This window comes from Dromiciops gliroides, chromosome 1, assembly GCF_019393635.1.
Source record: "Dromiciops gliroides isolate mDroGli1 chromosome 1, mDroGli1.pri, whole genome shotgun sequence".
In the NCBI taxonomy this organism is placed as follows: Eukaryota; Metazoa; Chordata; class Mammalia; order Microbiotheria; family Microbiotheriidae; genus Dromiciops; species Dromiciops gliroides.
The window spans coordinates 561,898,381-561,923,186 of NC_057861.1; the positions used below are offsets into that span (position 1 = coordinate 561,898,381).

Sequence of the window (24,806 nt, forward strand, 5' to 3'; positions counted from 1 at the left end):
CACAGTAGGTGCTTAATAAATGTTTGTTGACTGTTGACTAGCTGTGTCACCCTAGGCAAGCTAAATGCATGTGTGTGTATGGTGCAACACTGAGTGCTGAAGGTTAATAGAAAGTTCAGATACATCACAGTACCTTCCCTCATAAACCCCTCATATGGAAGCTATCACAGTGTTTCAGGAAGTCCAGGATTCCCTTTCTTTATATTTATGTCCTTTACTTCCATGAAAGATTCGGTTGGGTTCCCAGGGGGCATGTCTGACTTCTGGGTATTATTACTACTCCTATCTGTCCAGGTTTGTAAGAAGTGTCAGTGCAGGGACCTGGGGCACTGATTATTTATGGAAATAACTCAAATTCAATACACACTCACCTTCAGCTACCTCCAGAAGTGAGGCATTTCAACCTCTAGGAGAGCAAAACTAGCAGAGGCCCTGGGGCCCCGATAGGACTCAGTTCATTTCACAATTCTTCTGGTCATCTCCCTTAGGATTAGGTTGACTAAAGCTAAGTTGTAGACCAAATCAAATCAGAGCCAGTAACCTACTAACCTTTAATGAAGGGAAGGAAAGGGATTCTGTGTATATGTATGTATCTCGTTTTGAGCCACTCTTGAGATTCATTCCTCAGATTGTAAATTTAGAAAACTGTAGAATAGGATATCTATTGATATCCTTGAAGTGGATACTTCAAGTTTAAGAACATTTCAGGCTTCAATACAAAATTCTTGAGATGGGGACACTAACAGAGGATGATATTGTGGCCCAATGAAGATGTTGAGGCCTAAGGAGTAAACAGCATCAATTCCATGAGATGTGACTACAGGTGTGAAGGGCACTTGAACGTGAGAGAAATTCCAATACCCTGAGAAAAGGGAGATCTGGAAAATTAGAAATTATGAAGCTGGACAAGTGCCATAAAAACTTATTAATAAAACACTACTCAATATGCTATGGACTGACTTCCTTGACAAAAGATTCCTATTCCATTGGAAGGTTTATTTGGGGAGAGTGAGGTCATAGCTCCAATTTCCATTTATAGTGGAAGCCAGTGAGAAAAGTGACTTGCTTGAAATCTTTGGTGGTTCTTCATTGTCTAGATGATAAAATACATATTCTTTAAGCCCTTTAGCTCATTAGGCCTTTCATTTGACTTTCATCTACCTTTCCAGAATCTTATTATACTACTTACCTTCATGAAGTCTGTTCTAGCCAGATCTGATAACCATCTGTTCCCTGAAATTGATATTCCCATATCTTGTCTCTGTGTACTCAATTCCACCTCATCTCCAACTCTCAGAATCCTTGTCTTTCTTCAAGGCTCTGATGTCACCCTCTCCGTGAAGCCATCCCTGATTCTCCTACTTGTTTTTTTGTTTGTTTGGTTTTTGTTTTGTTTTGGTTTGGTTTTTGCAGGGCAATAAGGGTTAAGTGATTTACACAGCTAGTAAGTGTCAAGTGTCTGAGGCTGGATTTGAACTCAGGTCCTCCTGAATCCAGGGCTGGTGCTTTATCCACTGTGCTACCTAGCTGCCCCCCCTCCACTTTTAGTACTTGATTCCTCCTTACTTTTCCTTGTACTATAGCTCTGTTTACATAATAACAATGAAGAAGAAGAATGCTTGCTAGCATTTATAGAGAGCTTTAAAATTTGCCAAGTGTTTTACATATGTTATCTCATTTGTTCCTAATAACTCTGGGAGATTGGTAATGGAAGGACCTTGAGGACAGGGCCTTTTTCATTTTTGCTTTTGTATCACTAAAGCTTAGTATAGTGCATACTACTACTTTTAAGGACCTACTATCCCTTAAAAAATACATGTTTGTTGGGTTGAATTATTGAAAAGTTACAGAAGTCCAATTTTTTTTGGAACTTGTTAAAGAGAGAATGGTACTTATGTGTTCTAAGTATAGAAGTAGACTAGAAAACAGTTAATAACACAGTACCACATTTTGGAAGGCTTGGGCCATCCTTCTCTGGACATTTGCTCTCTTCAGCTGTAACATGATCAAGAAAGCCAACAGCACAGTCAGACAGGTCATCCCTGCTGAGCCAAGGATGGCAATGAGCAGCATCTTCTCCCCTCCAAGGTCTGTTGATTCTGTGGTTGGGGGAAAATAAAATAGCAATGGTTAGAGACATAGCTAGAAGGCCTTTCACTTGGAGTGTTGGGTGCTGCAGAACTGACGGAGGCAGAGAGGTTAGGGTAGGTGGTGACACAGAGGACATTGTTCAAGTGGGAAGACCTTCAGTATGGGTGACCATCCAACCTCAGCTATAGTTATATCAAGACAGGGAAAAGCCTATCTTCCATAGTGACCAATCTGTATCCCCATAGGGGTAAGGGGTAGGGGACCTGGGCTGCCAAGATAAAAAACCTTCATAATGAGACCTTAAGGGTAAGACAAGAGAGCAGAATCTTGCTCTGTAGTGCAATGAAGATTGGTGGATGACTGAGAAGCAGAGTGGTCAGTAATCTCTAAACTAATCCATGGAAGAAGTGTGTGCTCACCACCTTGGATATTGGTGCTTTAGGCAAAAAGAATCAATGGCCCCACCCTAATTATGGCAGTGGTTATCCATTTAAGCTTTAGTAAAGGTGGGGAGAAGCCAATTTACAGATTTTTTTGTAAGCCTCACTCACCCCTAGCTTGAGAATGGCCTTCAGGGTGCTATAGAGAAACAGAGAACAAAATGGATGACCAGCATTACACAAGTGTAGACACAAGTTTTGATGAACCTATGGTCCATAAAATTAGTCCTATTTTTTCAAAGAATCATTTTTGGATTCTTTAACTCTAACCTTAAATGGATAAACTCTAACATAATAGAGGGATTGAAGAGGTATAAGCGTAGCCTGAGAACGAGTTGCAAAAAGCAGTGAATTTGGTGGATAATAATTTTTATTTATCAGTGTCAAAATATTATACTGATGACTGATCAATTAGAAAAGTACTAAATTGGGGAAGAAGGTATATTCCTAATGTTGGAACTAACTTGCTCTGTGACATCAGAAAAATCACCTTACCTCTTTGTTGGCCCAGTTTCTTCAATGAGTGGGTGTGACTAGGTGATCATGGAGTTTAATAAGACCTCAGAGGTCATCTGGCTCAACCCCTTCATTTTACAGATGGGGAAGCTGGGTCCCAGAAAACTGATGTACATCACCCCAATATATATAGGACTTTACCATTTACAGACAAGTAGCTCGGGGCCATACCAGTGTTAAGTAGTAGAGCCAAGATTTGAACCCAAGTCCTCCAATTCTAAATGCATTGAACCAGATAGCCAACTGTTCTTTTCATTTCTGAAATAATATGCTTCATAATTGTACTTAAAGTTTTACAAAGAAACAGGGTAGAAAAAAGAGTACTTTTAAGACCTAAAAGTGGCATAAAATGGGAGTAATTATTAAAACATAGATATTGTTCACTTCTCAAGTCTCAGGGAGTCTCCATCATTATAAAAGGAATATTGACCCTAAAAGGACATTCTTCAGAACTGATTCTGGACAAGTTGTGAAGGAGGCACTTTGTTTTCCTCCCTCTCGTGCACTCTACTGGAGACCTCTTGCTTAACCAGCTGCCTTTTATCCTCTCAATCCTTCTCTCCCCTTCCACATACCAGTGATGCTTGGTGACCTTATTCAATTCAACCAACGAAGGATTTTATAAAGTAACTGCTATGGTCAGAGCACTGGGAATCACTGTTGCAAAAAATACAGAGAAATATTAAAAAGACCCCTGCTCAAATAATGCTGCTTAAGTGTATGATTAAATAGCCAAATGATTGGAATAGACATGTGCTAGAGCAGTTCAGAGAAGGAGGGAACAACATGGGCTGAAGGAGGTCAGGAAAAGCCTTATGAAGAAAGTGGGTCAAGAACTGAGACTTGAAGAATAAATTAAGTTTTGGACAGATGAAGAAGAGGAGAGAAAACTTCCCAACACAATAAGGATCAAAAGCTAAGTCTCTGAAGTAGGATTCAAAATTCCACAGATGTACATAAAATTTACAAAGTTCTGTCCTCACAAGAACCATCTGAGGTAGGTAATGGAAAAAATTTTTGAAAGGGCTGGACAGGGGGAACCAGACTTGTCATATTATTGATTTAGGAAACTCCTACTGAGGGACCTGCCTCTGCCAATGTAGATCTATACCTACTTTGCCATTTATAGCCTCTGAGAATTTCCTGGAGAATGACTGGCCTGCAGTCCCTCAGAAGTATGTGTTGGAGATTGAAACTGAACCCAACCCTTCCTGACTCCATAGCTGCTTCTTTAACCATTACACCATAGCTGCCTTTCAGTACAAGGATTCAGACATGCCATGTTCCATCTGGCTGCACTCATTTCACACTTCTTTGGCTTCTCCACCCTGCCTCTAGTAAACTCATCATTAGGGAATCATATCTTCCTCCCCATTCCACTCCAAGAATGATCAATTTATTAGTTAAGTTAGCAATAACCAATAAATCGAGTAAATGGCCTCTCTTGAGGACCAAAGACTTTGAGTGAGGACTGACAGGGTCTTTTATAACAATGAGTAATCTGACAGAGTAAAAAACAAATCACATCATTGTGCAAGATCCAATCAACCTTGGAATTTGCACCTCAGTCACAAACTCCTTAAATTTCATTTAAGGAGGGAGACAAGAGAGACATCTCTTCAGACATTTCCTCATTTTCTTTGCAGCTGTACTGCTTTTGAGTTTCTTTGACATCATCGTGCTCTGGGTACCTCTGCTCCTTCTTCCTTTACCCATTAGATTATAATCTCCTCAAGGGCAAGGACTATGTTTCTTTTTTGTGTGTTTGTATCCTCCAGAGCTTAGCACAGTGCCTGACACATGGTAGGTACTTAATAAATGTTTATTGACTATATGAATGATTGTGAAAAAATGGAAGAAAATCTGATTCTGTTTTTAATAGGATGAATTTATGTGGAAATATTCAAACAGAGATGTCCGTTAAGCTGCTGAAGGTATGGGATAAGAACTCGACTAAGTAAGGAAGACTAGAGCAAACAATATGGTAGCCTTCTGTGGCAGTGTGATATAGTAGAGCATCCACAAGTATTAAGACCAGAGTTCAAATTTTTGCCTCTAATTTGTGACATTGGGCAAGTCACTTAACCTCTCAGCTTCATTTTCTTCTTCTGTAAAATGGGGGTGATGATACTTGTAGTACCTGCCCCATAGAGTTGTTGTGAATTGGAAATGAGGTAATGTATATTAGGTGTTTCACATCTTAAGAAATTATAATAAAGGTCATCAATTTTTGTTATTAATAAAGAAATATTATGTCCTTTGATCTTCACATCAACCCAGAATGGTAGATGTTATTGTTGTCTCCATTTTATGGATGAGCAGACAGAAATGAAATTATTTGCCCACGGTCACATAGCTAATAAGTGTTTGAGATAAGATTTGAACTCAGGTCTTCTGGGCATCTGGTCTAGTGCTCTATTCACTACCACCTAGTTATGCCTAATGTGCATAACAGAGGCAGATTAAGCCATAAGAATGGATAGGTTCCATAGGTGAAATGTGTAGAGAAGAAGATGAGGGAACACTCACAGTTAGAGGCCAGCAGGAAGAAATGCAACCAGGAGATAGAGAAATATTGGTGAGAAGTAGGATAGTACATGGGGATAGCCAAGCAGAGAATCTCAGATGGAGCTGCTCAGTCACACGCTTATTTGTGATGAAGTTCTTTAGATTATCCAATTGGTGAATAATGTAATCCTGATTGCTTTGAGTCCCAGAAACACTTCAGGGACTCTTCAATGAGATCCATGGCCACTCAGAAAAGAAAAGCCTAGCAATCCACACAGGAAAAAACAAGTAGATAAGAATATCATAATAATAACTTTTACATAGTACTTACAATGTGCCAGGCACCATGCTAAGTGCTTTATAATTATTCTCATTTGATCCTCACAACAACCCTAGGAGGCAGGTGCTATTATTATTCCCATTTTATAGATGAGGAGACTGAGGAAGACAGAGGTTAAAGGACTTGCCCAGGGTCACACAGCTAAGCGTCTGAGACCAGATCCGAACTGAGGTCTTTCCAACTCCAGGCCCAGGACTCTATCTACTCTGCTACCTAGCTGCCTCCCTAAAAATAAAGATACAGAATTATGACATGCAGTTGTACAGGCTGTGAGTTGGTATTTCAGTGTCTATCTATCTAGCTATCTACCCATCCATCCATCTTGACATACCCTGTAAATGACCAGTGAGCTAAACCAAGAATTGAATAGGAGAGTAGGTTTGAAGGCATTTGGCAAACTATATAGTGGGTTTTTTTGTTTGGTTGGTTGGTTTTGTTTGTTTTGTTTGTTTTGTTTTTGTTTTTGTTTTTGCGGGGCAATGAGGGTTAAGTGGCTTGCCCAGGGTCACACAGCTAGTAAGTGTCAAGTGTCTGAGGTCAGATTTGAACTCAGGTCCTTCTGAATCCAAGGCTGGTTCTTTATCCACTGCGCCACCTAGCTGCCCCCCTGTGTAGTGCTTTAAATGATCCCAAGCTCCTCCCTGCCACAAAAATCCCATTGTTGCTTTAACGAGTACTCTCCTGGTAATGCTATTTAGCTAGAACATTATGATCTTAGAAGAATCAGAATTATTGGCAATTCAAAGAACATGGAAAGACACAAAGTTTGGTGTGTCATGTTACTAATGGTGACTCAAACACAAGAATTGGCATAAATAACAACCAAGACATATTTGGATCATTTCTGGTTAATCCTTTAATCCTTCTTTTGATGTCTTCTCATCTGTAGAATGCTGGGGAATAGCAAGATGATATCTAAAATCTCTTCCAACCTTAAGTCCCTATGAGCCTATGACCCTGGTTTACCCATGCTAAACAAAATCTAAAGTCATTTTTCCCTTCCCTATTTGGTCACAGTTTTCATTACTTCAGTTTTCTGTTTCCAGCTACTTGAAGAAAAAGTAATCAGATTAAAGTCATTAGCACATTTGTGGAAATTAATTTAACAGGTATATTTGAATTTTAAGATGGTACCTGTGGATAGCAATGTCTTAAACCAAAAGAATGAATCTCTAATAGTAGCATTTGAAGCAGATGAGAAGATGACAGGGAAGTTTTTTTGTTTGTTTGTTTGTTTTTTAGGCAGTAGGGCTTTGTTGTCATCTTTTAAATCATACTATGCAGCCAATGATCTATTCCACCAACCTTTATTTTCTGGGAGTGTTATCAGTTCATGTGAAGATGGGGAGTTACTTGATCCCATGTTGTTTTCTGCAAAAATGTCAACCCAATAAGCTGTTTGGGGTTCTAGACCCTTGATATGATACTGTGTGACAGAGGCATTCTTTATCTTCACTTCAATGTGGTTTTCTTCAGCCTTGCCTTGAATCTTGTAACGGATTATTATAGAAGAAATAGAATGACCATCCAGTATTGACCAAGAGATGATGGCAGAGGAGTCAGTGATGTTGGAAATCTTGATACTGTCAGGTTGAGGAGGAAGCTCTGTCAGGAAAAAAAAAAACCCTGCTGTTAAAAATCCTTAATTATTTTACAAGGCAAGATTGCATTCAACCATCCAACCAGAGTATTAGAAATTAATTCACTCCAAATAAATAAATCTACATCAAGCATTTGCTGTGTGCTAAGTAGAAAGGTGAATAAAACACAAGTCATACCCTCAAGTAATTTAAAAGATACTTGGGGAGGAGACATGTACTCAAGTAATCATAATACAAGGGAATGTTTTGAGTATTAAAAACAAGACTTGTGGAATGTACTGGAGCCAGATCAAACTGGCTTAAAAGAGCCAATTGTTAAATTTTCAGTGCAAGTTTTTACACCTCAAAACTTTGCAAATGCTATGAGTAGGGGTTGAATTTATTGTTTTGTTGATTGTCTAGACTTAAGAAAGTTATGGAGAAAAATAACTATGCAAGTCAAATTTTAAAGTATATTGTACATACATTTTCCCTCAGAAAGCTGGTTGTTAAGCATTTGCCTGTATACCACTGAAATATGAACAAAATCTTAGGGAATTTCAGAGGATAAAGAGATCACTTCTTAATGGAAGAGACCAGGGAATGCTTCATGGAGGAGTTGGAATTTTAGTTGGGCCTTGAACGCCAAGTAGGATTTTTTTAAAAAGGTACTGACATAGAGATAGGGGAGTACAAATAGAATTCACAAATATACATTAATAGGAAAGCATAGGGTATATTTGGACAAGAGCATAAATCTATATACATGAGAATAGGAGATGAAAAAAGGACTCGAGGAGCCAGACTCTTTGGATTTGGGGTATTTTAAAAACATTTTTATGATCAATACTACCTCAAATACTTTTTAGAAGTAGGCATGGTAAAAATTATGTGTTTCTAAATACTTATAAATCAAAATTAAAATCTGTTTGGGGCTAGAAGAAAGATGATGAGGTCAGTTTTGTACATATTGAGTATGAATTGGCAGTGAAACCATGTTAGTATCAATAAGAGATTATCTAGTTCAAGGGTCAGCAAACGTGGCCCAAGTGGCCAAATTTGGCCCACAACCTGTTTTGTATGACTTGGAGCTGAAAGTTTTTTTTTCCTCCCTCCTTTCTTTCCTTCCTTCCTTCCTGTTTTCCCTTTCTGTCTCTCTGTCAGTCTGTCTGTCTGTCTGTCTGTCTGTCTGTCTGTCTCTCTCTCTCTCTCTCTCTCTCTTCCTTCCTTCCTTTCTTCCTTTCTTTCTTCTTTTTTTGTTTTTAGTAGGTTGTCAGTGAACTGGACATGACCTGTAGACCACAGTCTGTCAATCCCTAATCTAGCCCAACTCCCTCATTCCATAAATGAAGAAACTGAGACTGAGAGAAATTTAAGTGGCTTACCCAAGGCCACCTATGAAGAAATGTCTAGTAGTCAAAAGAAACATGGGACTGACACTCAGCAGGAGATTAGTACTGAAATTCTGGATTTCAGAATCTTACAGAGGTACTACACTTGAAGTCATGGGAGTGGCTGAAATTGTTGAGGAAGAGAGTAGAGGGAATAAAGAAGACTGATGAAAGGAACTTTAAAAACACCTAAATGTAGGGAAAAGAAGGTAAAAAAGGAGGTAGCAAAGGAGAGAGTGTCCAGAGAATTTGTAGAAAAACCAAAATTGTTATGGAAGCAAAAAAAGGAACAGAATTTCAAGGAAGAGGTAGTAGTAGTAGTAGTAGTAGTAGTAGTAGTAGTAGTAGTAGTAGTAGTAGTAGTAGTAGTAGTAGTAGATGTTGTTGTTGTTATACCAGCAGCAACAGAAAGAGGAGGAGGATGAAGAAGAAAAAGAGGAAGAGGAGGAGGAAGAGAAGGACAATGAAAAGGAGGAGAAGAAAAAGGAAGAGAAGGAGATAGAGGAAGAGGAGGAGGAGCAGCTGGACTTTTAATTTCATTGTATAGAGAAACAGTCTCCAAATTTTCTTGATTATGTGCCTCTACCAATAATCTTTATGGAGTTGTACTGATGGAGAACTGGTGGGAATTTTTCTCAATGGAATATAGTAACTGCTGTGTGTGCACAGGTCAGGGTTCCTTTACAACTACCCTGAGGTGTCTCAGTAGTAGGGAGATTGGGATCTTGTACACTGATCTGATAGGATGCCATTTTATTGGCTTATCGTATAAACCCCTGGAGTTCATGCATGTTCCCTCTCCTGGGGACCAACACCCCCCCCTAGTGTTTGGAAAATACTAGTGTAGGAAACTCATACCTCCCATAAGGAAACTTCCTTTACTACTCTAATATAGATTGGCAAGTGTCTGGAAAAAGTCTCACAGAGTTCCTTGGGGACATTGAATCTGTAATTAGAAAACCTAGGTTTAAACTCCAACTCTGATATTTACTTGTTGTGTGTCCTTGGAGAAGTACTCTAACCCCTTGGAGCCTCAGTTCCCTTACTTGCAAAATTTGGGGGTTGAATTATATGACCCCCCAGGCCCCTTTTAGCTCTAAATCATATATAGATATATGTGTATATAGACATATATATATATGTATATGAATAATCAGAAACAAAATATAATTATAAAACAAAACATGACAAAGGGAGGGGGGAGACAGAGTGAGAGAAGTAATACAGTGGGGTTTGAGAGAGCGGCTGTCTTGGGGGCCATCCAGGGTTACTAACAAACTGAACTGATGTCCTGTGACACCAAAAAGGTCACAAAGATGATACACATTCTTCCAGAAGAAGTTTCCACAGCACTGGTACTTTTTGTTTTGTTTTGTTTTGTTTTTGTTGGGGCAATGAGGGTTAAGTGACTTGCCCAGGATCACACAGCTAGTAAGTGTCAAGTGTCTGAGGTCAGATTTGAATTCAGGTCCTCCTGAATCCAGGGCTGGTGATTTATCCACTGCGCTACCTAGCTGCCCCAACACTGATACTTTTTTTTTTTTTAGTGAGGCGATTGGGGTTAAGTGACTTGCCCAGGGTCACACAGCTAGTAAGTGTTAAGTGTCTGAGGCCGGATTTGAACTCAGGTACTCCTAACTCCAGGGCCGGTGCTCTATCTACGCCACCACCTAGCTGCCCCTAACACTGATACTTTTTGATGGACATTTATAATACAATAACATTCAGTCCTGCACTTGCATTTCAACTGAATTAATATTTAAATGGCTACCATTTGCCAAGCACTAACTGGTATAGCATACACTTTCATTTCTTTTCCCAAAAGTGGGATAGATTTTAGTCAAATCATCCATATGCTCATAACTGTCACTAAAAAGTCTAGTGCCTGGAGCAAAAAGATGTGAGGAGGGGAAAGAGGAGAAGACTCTGGCCTGAAGCTGCTGCTAGGGACTTGTTACCTGTGGAGGAATGATTAGGGCAGGCCAGCACTCTAGCTAAGTATAACTGTGTAGGGGAAAAGGGTCCAGCCCATAGATTACCCAAAACCTGGAAAGGAATGGCAGGGGGTGGGGCAGGCAATGGGAGAGATGAAATGGCAGTCCTTTAACCCCCACATTGCAACAAGAATTCACAGGTTGAGGGCAGCTAGGTGGCTCAGTGGATAAAGCACTGGCCCTGAATTCAGGAGGACCTGAGTTCAAATTTGATCTCAGACACTTGACAGTTACTAGCTGTATGCCCCTGGACAAGTCACTTAACCTTCATTGCCCCTCAAAAAAAAAGAAAAAGAAGAAGAAAATACAGGTTGGCTAGTAAAAGGGGCTAAATGGGTTGAGAGTTTCAGCCTGGACCCAAGAGACAGAAGAAGAAGGGGTTCTGGCCACCAATGGAAAAAGGAAAGGCATATCGTGAACTAACAAAGGCCCTTGAATTTGGGGAAGAGGGGAAATTAAGAGTATAATATACTCCTCAGAGGCACCTAAGGACTGTCATTGCATATGTTCTCACTCAAGCTTCCTGTGTGATAAAAGGGATACTGTGGAAATTTATTTTGATTTGGGGACCCTACCTTTAGGCTGAGATTAGAAAGCCTTAGGCCCTCGGGGTCTCCCCCCTCCTCCTCAGCTTCCGCTGAGTGAAAAAGCCCCGTGGGCTATACAAGACGCCAGGTCAGACAGCTGGGGGGGGAAAAAAGCCCCCAGCTCCCTCTGACCTGAGCGGATCCGGATAGCCTGTGCTGAGGCCTGTGAAACTTGGAGCGCACACCCCCCCCCCCCCAGCCACAGCTCTGGCTGGTGGATTAGCTTGGTCTGTGGGGGCGAAGGAAGCCCTGAGATTTGAGTGGAGAGAAGAAAAGGTATATATAGACCTGGGAGTGAGACTAGGAGGAGGAAGGATGGACTAGAGAAAAAGGAAGGAGACTGACTAAAAAAAAGGAGGGGGACGGACTAGAGAAGGACGGACTAGGAGAGAAGCTGACTAGAGGGGAGCCCCGACAAGGACGGAGGAGAGAGTTCGGTTCAGAAAAGGCGAGCCGGGTCTGACAAGGTTGCAGGCCTTAATACAAACTAGGGAAAGTGTAACGTGCCCTGAGGCCGGAGGCGGCTAAGGCCCTTATTGTATTCAAGAAGTTCAAAGAGCAGCAGGTGCGAAAGAGACGCTAGAGACGCAGTGGAAAGAGCCCACAGGAAAGCAGTCAGGTTGTACACTTTATTTCCCTGTATTCCTAATTTTAAATAGTATCTCATAAATAAACTCTGCTTTGATTATTTGGTTAAGAGGCTTCTTAATCTTTAGTCTATCAGTTTGGGAGCAGTGTGGTGGAACTTTATAAACAGCCCATATTAAATTAACGAAGTCAGCCAAATAGTCATAGTCCCCAGATTAGTCCTCCAGTCAGCTTTAGCCCCCCAAATTAGGCTAGTCATTTCTTTTGTTTTTTTGTTTTTGTTTTTTTGGCGGGGCAATGGGGGTTAAGTGACTTGCCCAGGGTCACACAGCTAGCAAGTGTTAAGTGTCTGAGGCCGGATTTGAACTCAGGTACTCCTGAATCCAGGGCCAGTGCTTTATCCACTGTGCCACCTAGCCTCCCCCTAGGCTAGTCATTTCCTTTTGCATCACTTTTTTTTAAACGGGGCAATGGGGTTAAGTGACTTGCCCAGGGTCACACAACTAGTAATTGTCAAGTGTCTGAGGCTGGATTTGAACTCAGGTACTCCTGAATCCAGGGCCAGTGCTTTATCCACTGTGCCACCTAGCCTCCCCCTAGGCTAGTCATTTCAAAAAATATTTTCACAATACATATGAAAAATGAAGAGTAAGGGTTAGGGAAATAGCCTGTGGCCCTTGAATGAAATAAAGCTAACTGGCCCATATGAGAAATGAACACAAGACTTTGGCTTCATTAAGATGATACTCTTTATCAACAGAGCTAACTAGTCTCAAGAAGCTATTGCTCATGGGGGCAGCTAGGTGGCGCAGTGGATTAAAGCACCGGCCCTGGATTCAGGAGTACCTGAGTTCAAATCCAGCCTCTGACACTTGACACTTACTAGCTGTGTGACCGACCCTGGGAAAGCCACTTAACCCTCATTGCCCCGCCAAAAAAAAAAAAAAAAGCTATTGCTCAAAATTAAGCTGGTCTCTCCTTCCCCCCCCCCCCCCACATGCAAAATTTGCACTTCCCCTCTATGGCAAAACTCTTTTCTATACAGTCCCTCACACCTACTATGGCAGCTGAATAGTTATGTTATTATAGACTATTTATACCTGGGAAGAACTGTAGATATGACCTAGTTCAACTCCCTCACTTTACAGAGTAAGGAAACTGAGGCCATGGGAAGTGAAGTGACTTGTTATCACACCTACTTAGTGGATGAGGCAGAATTAGAAGCTAGTTCTTTGGACTCAATCCTAAAATCTCTCTACTGTTCTGTAAGCAACTGTGGCAGGGGATTCATTACTGGGATCAGTTAACAAAAAACAGCATGTCATTTAAATATATATATGTGTGTACCATATATAGATATGTATGTACACATAGATATATATATTGCATGCATATATACATGTGTGTACATGTATACCTATTTGTAAGAGACTGGATTCTAGCATGCACAGATGTTCCTGGGTTTTAAATTGCATGAGGTATGTGAACTTCGGGGGGTGGGAGTGATTTCTGCCCTGACATCTATAGTTAAAAAGAGACATGAACTCAAAGCAGTGGCCTAGAAGCTGATCAAACAGAAGCGACATCTTGGAGACCTCTGCTGGACAAATACATTATAGCACTTTTAATGTCAAATGAAAAGGCAAGTCATGGAATCAGAGATTTAAAATTGGAAAGCACTTCAGCAGCCATCTAGTCCAACACACTCCCAATGGAGTGTGTCCTACTATAAATACCAAACATGTGGGCATCCAGCCTCTACTTGAAGACCTCTTGAGGAAGGAGACTTAGTTTGGTCTCTCCAGGAAGCCCATTACATTTTTGGACCATAAATTCTAATTGTTAGAATCTTTTTTTTTTTTAACATCAAACCTATATTTTCCCTCTTAAAAATTCTATCCAAAAAAAAAAAATCCATGGGGGTAGCTAGGTGGCACAGTGGATAGAGCATTGGCCCTGGATTCAGGAGTACCTGAGTTCAAATCCGGCCTCAGACACTTAACACTTACTAGCTGTGTGGCCCTGGGCAAGTCACTTAACCCCAATTGCCTCACTAAAAAAAAAAAATTCTATCCATTGCCCCAATTTTTCCCTCCAAAGCAAAGTAGAACATGTCCAATGATACTTCTTCTACATGACAATCCTTTAATTACCTGACGATAACTATGAACATGGGAAAAATAGGGTGCTGTTATTGTTTGTCTTTTCTTGAAGAGGACCAGTAATATCACAGGGTGATGTCTTGACTTGTGTGTGAATTGGATTTAAGTGAACCAGAGTTGCACAAAGTCATTAGGCTCTTTCTTCCAGAGTCATCAAAATCCAATAGCAGGACAAAAGTCAGGATAACTGGCAATGACCCAGGATGCAGTGAATGAACTTGGTGTCTTTTATGTCTGACCAAGTTCTAAGGGTTTCACAGAGCCCACTTCAGTTGCCTTCATGGTCATTGAAACAAATTGTCTTCATCTGCCTATTCCACAGAAGTCTTCACATGCTTGGTGTAGACACCCCCCTAACTCACTAATGGGTTTGGGGCCTGTTGATTACCTTCAACCTGGTTAAGACAATGGTCTATTGGGTGTATGCTACAACTTCTTGTAATTACAGGTGAGCATTGAGTGCTGGTGAACACCAAAGGTGGATGAGCAGCCCTGAAAAGGGCTTGGTAAGCCCTCACACTAGAGGTGCTAGTGCTCTTTGAACACCTAGTATACCCCAAGGAAATTGGGATAGATGTTGGAAGAAAGGATGATGAGCTTGTATATAGACATCTTGAGTTTGAGGTTCCAATGGAGATGTTCTGTGGGCTGCTGGGAATCATCTGTATAGAGCCATAGGAAAGAATGAGGTTACTGAAGGAGAGAGTATAGACAGAAGCCAGCCTTTTGAGATCACAAGAATTAGAGATTTAGGGAAAAATGAGGAGGCAATGAAGGATGTTGTAATAGGAAGAGAACCAAGAAAGTATGGTATCTCTAGATCCAAGGAGTTTTATTCTTACTCTTACCAGTGGACCCCCACTTAATTATTGACTACATTTAGGGACAATTATTATTTTGGAGTATTGTAAGTTGGGTCAGCATACCTAGCACACCCACTGTGCACACATGCTCCTGAGCAGTCAATTTCACTTTAAGTTAGATCTAAAGTTAGGAAACTTGTCTTTAAGCCTGACTGTTCTTTTTTTCAACTTCCACCTATTGTTCCTAGCTCTGCACTCTGGGGCCAAATAGAATAAGTCTTCCTCTCTTCCACATGACAGCCCTTCAAATATTCACAGAATCCTTGGACTGAATAATTGAAAGCAGCTGTCTAGTCTATTAAGGTAATCATTAAGGGAATAATCCATACCTGATTTGTGGTCAAACATTCTCTACCTCAAGGAGGAGGAACCACACCATACATCATGAGGCATTCATGACATTCCACTAATTGTTAGAAAGTTCTCTTGACATCAAAAAGAAATTTACTCTGCAGCTTCCTCCCACTGCTCCTGGTTTAGACCCCTTGGGCCTTCTTCACAAGATAGCCCTTCACAGATTTCAAGCAAGCTATCATGTCCCCAAAGTCTTTCCTTTCCAAACCAAACCTGGCCCACTTCCTTTACTGATATCCAAATGACATGGACTCACATCACTTTACCACCTCTTATTCTCCATTTTATCAATGTCTTTCCCAAATGATAATGCTCAGAACTAGGAACAGTACTCCATATATACGGTGGGACTACCACCTTCCTATTCCTGGAAGGTATGCCTCTATTAATGTCCACCTAAAACCACAGTGTTGGGTTGCCACATCACACTCTTAATTCATATTGAGCTTTTGGTCCACTAAAACCTCAGAACAACTAGCACTTAACCATCCCAACTTCATCTGAAGTTGATTTTTTGTATGCATGTCAAGCTTTCTATTTATCACAATTGAATTTCATTTTAATAGATTTTGCTCAATGCACAGAGTTTCTTAAACTTTTTTCCACTTGTGACCCCTTTTCTCCTGAGAAATTTTTACATGACCACAGGTATATAGGTATATAAAATAGGTATATATAACCTTGTATTGTTGACAATTTTTTGCAACCTCCACATTCAGTTAAGATGACCCGCAGTTTAAGAAGCTAGACTCTAGCATGTCAAGACCTTTTGGCGTCCTGACAAATTTAAAGATAGCTATTATAACCTCCCCGAGTCTTCTTTCCACTAAATACATCCTGTGTAGTTATCTCAAGCCCCCGAGGATTCCTTAATACTAGTGACTAGGCAAATATGTGGGGCAGTAGATAGAGCTGTGAGCAAAAGTCAGGAAATCTGAGTTCAAATCTAGATTCAGATATTTATTAGCAGTGTAACCCTGGGCAAGTTGCTTAGCTTCTAACTGCCTTAGTTTCTGCATCTACAAGATGAGGATAATAATAGTACCTGCCTCTCAGGGTTATTGTGAGGACCAAAAGAAATGATATTTGTAAAGCAGTTTGCAAACCTTAAAGTGCTAAATATTTGCTAGCTGTAGCTATTACATATAGGTAAACCATATGTTCAAAGTTCTGTGGATGCTCAGTTTCATGTGAACATGTGATAAAAATGAAATAAAAACATTGCATCAACTTTACATTGTACATGTAGGTGACTGTACAGGACCACATTGAGGGTATGGAAGGTATAGATTTTGCTACGCAATGGGTCAACAAGTGGGAGATGATAGCGGGTATTACTAGTTTAAGTGCTAGGTGGGGATAAGAAAAATATTCTTATCACAGGCTTAAAGCAGTACTTGGGTTATGAGCAGAGGTAAAACATTCCTTTTATAGACAGGAACAACATAAGCACTACAATAAAAGCTCACCAGCACAGTGGCTAAATGTGAGCAATTCCCATGTGGAATAGTAATTCTGAACTGGTTGTATTGCTTTCAAATACATGGAGTTATTGGAAGTAATTGCTAATGATGTGTTACTAAGGAGAAATGAGGACTAGATGGAAATACAATTATGAACCTAGGACTGATTGAAGAGCTAGATGCAAATGAGAAATGGATTGATCATTATCAGCCTGGAGGTATATTTCCAGTGAATTGAACCAGAGATATGTCCTTGGTCCTGGGCTCTTCAGTGACTAGGATGAAGTCACAGATGGCATGTCTATCAGATTTGTAGATAAATCCGTGAGGAAGATCTAACATGTTGGAATACAGAATCATGATGGGGAAAAAATTCCACAGTCTAGAAAAAGAGGGCTGAAGCTAATAAGATGAACTTCAATAAGCATCAAACAATCAAGTCTTCTAATTGCTACTCAAAACTCAACAAGTTTCAGGTGAAAGAGGTATTGCAAGACAATTGTTCTATAAGTGATCTGGGACTTCAGCTGTACTGAAAACTAAATATGATTCAATGATATGACAGCTAAAAAGATAATACAATCTTAAAATACATTAAGATAGGCATGGAGTCCAGAACAAGGCAGGTGGTAGTCCCAGCAACTTCTGCCCTGGTCAGATCAAGCCTTGAATGTTGTTTTCAGTTCTGGAAGCCACATTTTAATGTACAAGATTGATTATAGGTGTTCTTGATAATTCTGGGCAGCTTACATGGTGATGAGGCTTTGTTTGGAACTTTGATTGTGAAGGATGGGGACATATCCTGTGACAATATCACAGAGAGTCTATGGGAACTAATACATGCCCTTTGTTACCTCACTGAGGGTGAGGTCATCTCTTTAAGTCTTACTGATTGAAGATTAAGAGAATTGATTAACATAAGATGGATTGATTAATTGGTGATGAATTGGCTAAGAGAGTACGTTTTGGGTTGTGATAACATTTTTTTTGCAGGGAACATTTTTCCATTTGAGAGACTCAGAGGGAAACAAAAATATGACTTGACCTGTGTCCTGCAGTGAAAAGCCTACACATGCTGAATGCCATACATAGCAACAAATTTATGCCTTGGGATAGAAGCATATTACAGCTGTACATGACCATGCATTTTCCCCTCTTTCAATCATTTTAATTTCTTTGAACTCAACAACCATTCTTCTGAGGAAAGTAGTGCAAGCACTTTTGTCCCCAATAACAAATGAAGAAACAAGATCAGAAAAGGATTTGCCCAAGAACACATAAGTAAGCAAATGGTCCAGCTAGCATGGAAGTTCAATTCTCCAGATTCCAGGTTCAGTGGTTCTTCACATTGTCTCTTTCTGAATTATCATAAATTTAAAATTAGTAAAGTTGTATGAAGTTTTTCTTTATGCTTGTCTGGCCAGTTTATGAGATTCAAGCTACAGAATTATCTCACTAACACTACCCCATCCCAGCCCTCCCTCATACTTAATAGCTACTTTATCATGAGTATGAGTCATCATTTCTGAATCACTTCCTGAGGTAGCATATAGAGATTCTCAAATGACAGCAAAAGGAAAAGAAGGTTTGGTGAAAACTGAGATAAATTTAGTTACTCACTGTCACTAAGAGTCCAGGCAACAAGATATTCACTCCATTCTCCTGGGGACTTGGTATTCACTCGGGCTCTCACTATGTACTTTTCCCTGGGCTGTAAGTTGTAAAGAATCACCGAGGTCTGGTTTCCTGGTACTTTAATGTTCTGTTGTTCATTTTGGACCTGCATGGATCTCCTTTCCACCTCAACATAAAAGTCATCTTCTGAAGTTGGAAATATTGGTTGCCATGTTAAATTCAGAGTGGTCTGACTTCTTGGTAGGAGACTTAAACCTCTTGGTGGGGGAAGGCCTTGAAACAAGAAAGAGAGATTTCCTTTCCTTTATTGTGGAGGTAAGCACAAAGAGAATACTAAGACCTTTCTAAGGAAAGAAACTTTGGAGTTAATTCTCACTAGTAACACAAAAATAGGTGCAAAACTCAGGCTGACTGTCTAAAGCAAACTGAAACAGTATCTTCTGCCTAAGAACTTCACTAGTGATTCCATGGCTCATGAATGAATTCTGCGATAACAGTTTAAGATCTTATCCCTTCCACTTGTGTTTGTATCTTAGTAGATGACTCATAAAAATGTCCAAACCTATAATAAAAATTTAGGGTCTGGAGTCTCCAGCTTGGTGCCCTTCAAGTCGTGCAAAGTAAACTGCCTACTCTGAAAGCTGCTTGATGCAGCAATCCAGAAAAGGCTAGCTCAGTTACCAATGGAGAACACTGTTCGTGTATGTTCTCTGATTGATTGACAAAGGGAAATAAGATCAGAATTCATTCTCAATGAAAAATGGCCATCACCCCCCCCTCCCTTTATGGTCAATCACTGAAATGATACAAAGATAAGCAATGTTTTCCCCAAATCTTGCTCCTATAAAACCTGTGAATCTGTAATTGGTGTTATTTTCCTATGCCTATCTATATGTTTTTCCTCTGAAAGAGGACTACCTTTATGCACAGAAGATCAATTTTCACACCAATGTGGCAGATCGATATGTAGGGTCAACATCTTGATAATATCAAGCTCTTGATAATAGAATCATAGATTCAGAGCTGGAAGGGATATTAGGAGTCATAGAGTACAATTTCCTCATTTTATATATGGGGAAACCAAGACCCAAAAAGGTGATCTGGCCAGGGTTCCACAGTTAATAAGCATTTTCCTGACTCCATGTCTAACATCCTATTCACTATACCATGCTTTCCATCTATTGCTGCATCTTGGTGGGAGAAAGTCTTATCCTTAATTGGTCATATAAAACTGAATTTAACTAATCAGTCCTAATTGATGTGAGGTCTAGTAATACATAGAGAAAAAACATTTCAGTTTAAATTATGACAGTATTTGTATTAGTTCTTTCTCTTATAATTCTGCTGCGCATGATGGGTGCTATGACTTTCCTTCTTTAAGCTATGAGGTTTTAGCTAACAAATTGAACAGAATAGCTAACTATGCATAGACATCACAGAGTGAAGTATTGTTGTAATTATCTGGGTAATTTAGGCAAAATCAAGGTTTTGTGTAATATTTCTTTTTCTCCTTCTGCAAAGTATTCAGAAAAGGCTCTTACTCCTCCCTATATACATGCACAATTGTAGATAGCACATGTTTATTAATAAAACACAACAACCAAAAACTAAACTAAACCAGCAAAATTTAGAAAATTTAGAAAACAATTACCTTCAAGAACTACCTTCCTTTTGTGCATCTTGATATTATTTTAACATATTCCAAGAGAATTCCAAATACATCCTGGTTTGAATTTATCTTAAGTGAAGAGGACTGTGTAGAATGAAGTTTGTCGAGTTTTCATGATCTTTTCCATACTTTACATCTGAGTCACATTTTGACTTCCAATTTTTAATTCATCAGCCTTGAGCTAGGTGAAAATGGCTTGCTCTCTCACTCTTACTGATTAAAGTGTAAAACAAATTAATACCCACTTTGATCTTAGACCATGACTTTTTCCAAAGTCTGGATAGTTTCCTATTATAGTAACTAGGCTCTCTATTTCTTTTGCATTTTTTACTTTTGGAAAGTGACTTATTCCAACAAGATTGTATTTCTTCCTCATTCATTATCTCTGTTGAACCACTTTAGGGTCATAATATCACTTGAGTATCATCCAGTTTTTCAGGGATGCTGATGAGTTGAAAATTAGTTGTCTAACCTCCCTCTCCTCTCTGCAGAAATGGGGGGATATAGGTGTGGAATACTGAATGCATGGTCAGACACAACTGATGTATAGGCTGGTTTTACTAAATTACTTTTTCTTTCTTTAAGAAGCCTTTTTTAAAAATAAGAGGGGCAGCTAGGTGTCGCAGTGGATAAAGCACCAGCCCTTGGATTCAAGAGGACCTGAGTTCAAATACCAGCCCTCAGACACTTGACACTCAGTAGCTGTGTGACCCTGGGCAAGGCACTTAACCCCATTGCCCTGCCCCCCCCCCAAGAGATGCCTTACTTTGCATAGGGGAAGGGAAATACGCTTTTAAAAAAGTGGTGCAGACACTAAACATATCAATAAAAGGAAGTTTAAAAAATTTGTCACCTTGTCCTCTTTCTTAGTGGTAGGTTTAAATGTGGAGAATAAGGAAAGACTGAATTATTAGGGGCCCAACTCTTCTCAACCATTGTTGTGTCCATGGACCCTTTTGCAATCTGGTGAATCCTATGGACCTCTTCTCAGAATAATGGTCTTAAACGTGTGTGTGTGTGGGGGGGTGTGGGTATGTACAATTACTAAATCATATAGCATAAGGAAATTAATTGCATAAAAGTACAGTTATCAAGATATTTTTAAGAAACAAGTTCACAGATCTCAGTTTAAGAACCCCTTTCTAAAAACCTCAGTACTGTTCCTGGCTTCGTCACTGAATTTATTAATCTCTTTCTACCTTATTTGCTCTGTTTTCAAGTTGGGGTTGGAGATTAGGATATATTGTGGGATAAATGGGATTTGAGAGTAGGGAAGTATTATCAATTAGAATCATAAATGTTGTCTTCCAGACTTCTGATTGAGGTGGGGGTAGGGAGGAAGGGAAATTCCAGGTGAAATTCACTTTCTTTGAAACTTGATATGCAGATCATTTTCTGTGTTTCTTATGATAAACAGGTTTTCTTTTAGCTAGATAAAAGGTTGTTGAACTAAAATAGGCAACTAGAAAAAGGTCACTTAGGAGCAGCTCTGGTTTAAAAATAATTCAGTATAGATAAATCATTAGGCAGTAGTCAATTATTTCAAACAGAGATCTGGCGCTGAGGCATTACAAGAAGCCAGCTATGGCTGGGTGGTCAGACATTAACATAATCTCTTCTCTGAAAGTTGAACATGATCAATTTTGAATCTTATGGCTAGCCACCATCTGTTATTTAGTATACCCTATCCGTAGTCATCCCTTTTATTATTTCATTTGATCCTCACAATAACTGTTGTAGATGCTGTTATCTTCATTTTATAGATGGGAAAACTGATGATTAGAGAGGTTCAGTGGCTTTGCGGGGTCATACAGATTGTAAGTATCAGATTAGAGTCAAACATGGGCCTTTAAAGCACATTGTTGGTATTTAATTAAGTTTTGTTAAATTGAATTAGGAATCAGAATAGATCAGGCATCAGTTACAGAAGAGAAAACCAGGCAACAAAGGTCTCAGAGGTGAGGATTTTAACCGTTGGGCTTGAAAGTCCCTTTCTAGCTCAAAGAGCTAAAAAAAAAAGGCATCAGACACAAAGTTAATCCAAGGAAAGTAGTTTGTACAGCTCACAGTACGGTTGATACAATAGGGTAACAGTAACAAAATATGAGCCTCAGCTAGAATCAATGAATCTTTGGTGCGGGTTTTTCACCCTATGGTTCCCATGTGGCATAAACCTATCCCTAAAAAGAAATAGTCTAGGTCAGAGGTGTCAAACAACATGAAATGGGCCAATACTAGATTAAAATGTAAGAGGGAAATATTTAACAAAATAAATAAAAATACAATAGAACTTAAATAATGTTACTATATGCTTTTCTAAGCCAATATGTAGCCCACAGGAATTTTTTTGTGTGGAGCAATGGGGATTAAGTGATTTGCCCAAAGTCACACAGCTAGTAAGTGTCTAAGTGTCTGAGGTCGGATTGAACTGAGGTCTCTCCTGAATCCAGGGCCGGGTGCTCTATCCACTGTGCCACCTAGCTGCCCCCACAGGAATTCTTATGTATGGTTTCTATTTGAGTTTGACACCACTGGTCTAGGTGATACAGATATCCAGTATCATTTGACTGGATGGGGTGTGCAGGAGATCAATACTGTTTAACTATTTGAGTGGGTAGATTTAATTTTGGAGTTAGGAGTCAAGAAAATCTGAGCTCAAATCCTGTCTCAGACACTTGTTAGCTGGCTGACTTTGGATAAGTCACCATTGAACCTCTTTTCACTCTCCATCTCTTCAGTCGTAATAAAGATAAGGGATGGCAGCTGATAGCCTCTACTCCTTTCCAGCTCTAAATCTATGATCCTTTAAGTACAGAAGATATACCCCTATTCTCCCAACAGTCTAGCGATGAATCTGCCCCATACCAAGAGGAAGAAAAAGTAAACAAACAAAAAAAAAACCCATGTCGATTAGCAGTTCATATTCTTCTCATAATTTTCTTTACCAGGATACCTTACCAATTTCCTTATGAAGTATTGACTTCTGTACATGAGACTGTCTTTTCTCCTACTACTTACCAATGGATGCTGTAATAAACCGTTTGACAGGTCCTGGTGACCTTCACCACCTTCTCCTCGGCGGCTCAACTGAACACAGAGTTCATATTCTGTCCGTGATTCCAAAGAGTCCAATGTTACAATTTCTTCAGTTACTGAGTAAAGAAAAGGAAAAGCCCAAGAAATTGTAATTGTAATTGCTAGTTTTTAAAAGGGTGTTTTGAAGACAAGTTCAATAAGCTTAAACTCCAGGGGTAAATTGTTATGGTCTCTAATGTAAGTGAAAGAGTAGTTGGCTGGAGTCTTTATTGATCTTGTGGGTTGGGGTTACCTAATTATGAAATTGTATTTCAATACCATCAGATATGTTTCTAAGTAACAACTAGCATTATGTAGTGCTTTAAGGTTTGCAAAGATCTGTTATATAGTTGTATATCCCTCCATCTGGCAAGACCTCAAGAATTCAGATTAGTAGGGGGTGAAATGGATGTGTATGGAAGGGAAGCAAGTACCCATTTGAAGTAAATAAAATTCAGATTTTTAAAATAATGCTAAATGCAGTTGAAAGAAAGTTGGCCTTAGTCAGAAGACCTTAGTTTGAAATCTTTATCTGGGCCACTTACTACCTATGTGACCTTGACCAAATCGTTTAGTTGGGTCTCAGTTTCGCTCATATGTAAAAAGAAGAAACTAGACAAGGTGATTTTTTAAAGTCCCTTGCAATTTTAGATGTATGATCTTATAAAGTAGGTATAGTAAAAGAGATAGAAGCAAGCTAACAAAAAGTCAGTAAAGGCTCTTTCAGGTTCCTTAATGTCTAGGTAATTGGTTCGTGAGGGCTCATGCGTATATTTGACACAGAATGCTTTTCCATGGTTGAGCCCTATGGTGTTTTAGTTTCTATCAGTTACTATTCATTCCAAATGGCAGTGGCTTTACTAGATTTTTTACTGTATTTTGAAAACCTCATTAAGGCTGACCATTTCAGGAAGCATGGATAGTGGAATGAATATTAGGGAATCAATGGTGGATTCCACTGGGCAGTGATATCAAGCCCCTTTCTAATAAAATTTTGAGCATTGGTTCTAGAAACAATAATTAAGCATCTTAGTTTTAAGGCTCTGTGGTGTATGAATCTTTGATTGGGACTATAAAGGAAAAGTAAAGAGTTGAAGAAGTAGTCCTGGTGAATCCATTGAATATAACCATCTGAATTATTGGACTAAGAAATTCTCCTCCATCATTAAAATTGCTTGAGCACAGGGGCAGCTAGACGGCGCAGTAGATAGAGCACCAGCCCTGGACTCAGGAGTACCTGAGTTCAAATCTGGCCTCAGATACTTAACACTTACTAGCTGTGTGACCCTGGGCAAGTCACTTAACCCCAATTGCCTGGCCAAAAAAAAATTGCTTGAGCACTTTGCTTTTCCTGTGTAGACAGTCTATTTTATGATATCCTAGGTCTTACCAGCAACTTGTTCATGTGGTATACTTTCCTTCTACAACTCAGAAATATGTTTGTTTGTTTGTTCTAGTTGTGTCAACTCTCCATCCTCAGGTAAAATGTTCTAGAAATCTGTGACTCCTGGCAAGGCACGAAAAAACCTTCCCCTTTTCAATGACTCAGG

At 39.6% G+C, this 24,806-nt stretch overlaps 1 protein-coding gene across 1 annotated transcript in view; it reads right to left on the reverse strand.

Annotated features, from left to right (window-relative positions):
* The window catches only part of TEK (TEK receptor tyrosine kinase), a 144,639-nt gene that overhangs the window by 39,419 nt on the left and 80,414 nt on the right, over positions 1-24,806 (reverse strand). Inside the window, 5 exon segments of the mRNA XM_043979761.1 lie at positions 1,945-2,099; positions 7,201-7,500; positions 18,498-18,785; positions 23,200-23,235; positions 23,238-23,333. Of these exon segments, the coding sequence (XP_043835696.1) occupies positions 1,945-2,099; positions 7,201-7,500; positions 18,498-18,785; positions 23,200-23,235; positions 23,238-23,333 (875 nt within the window).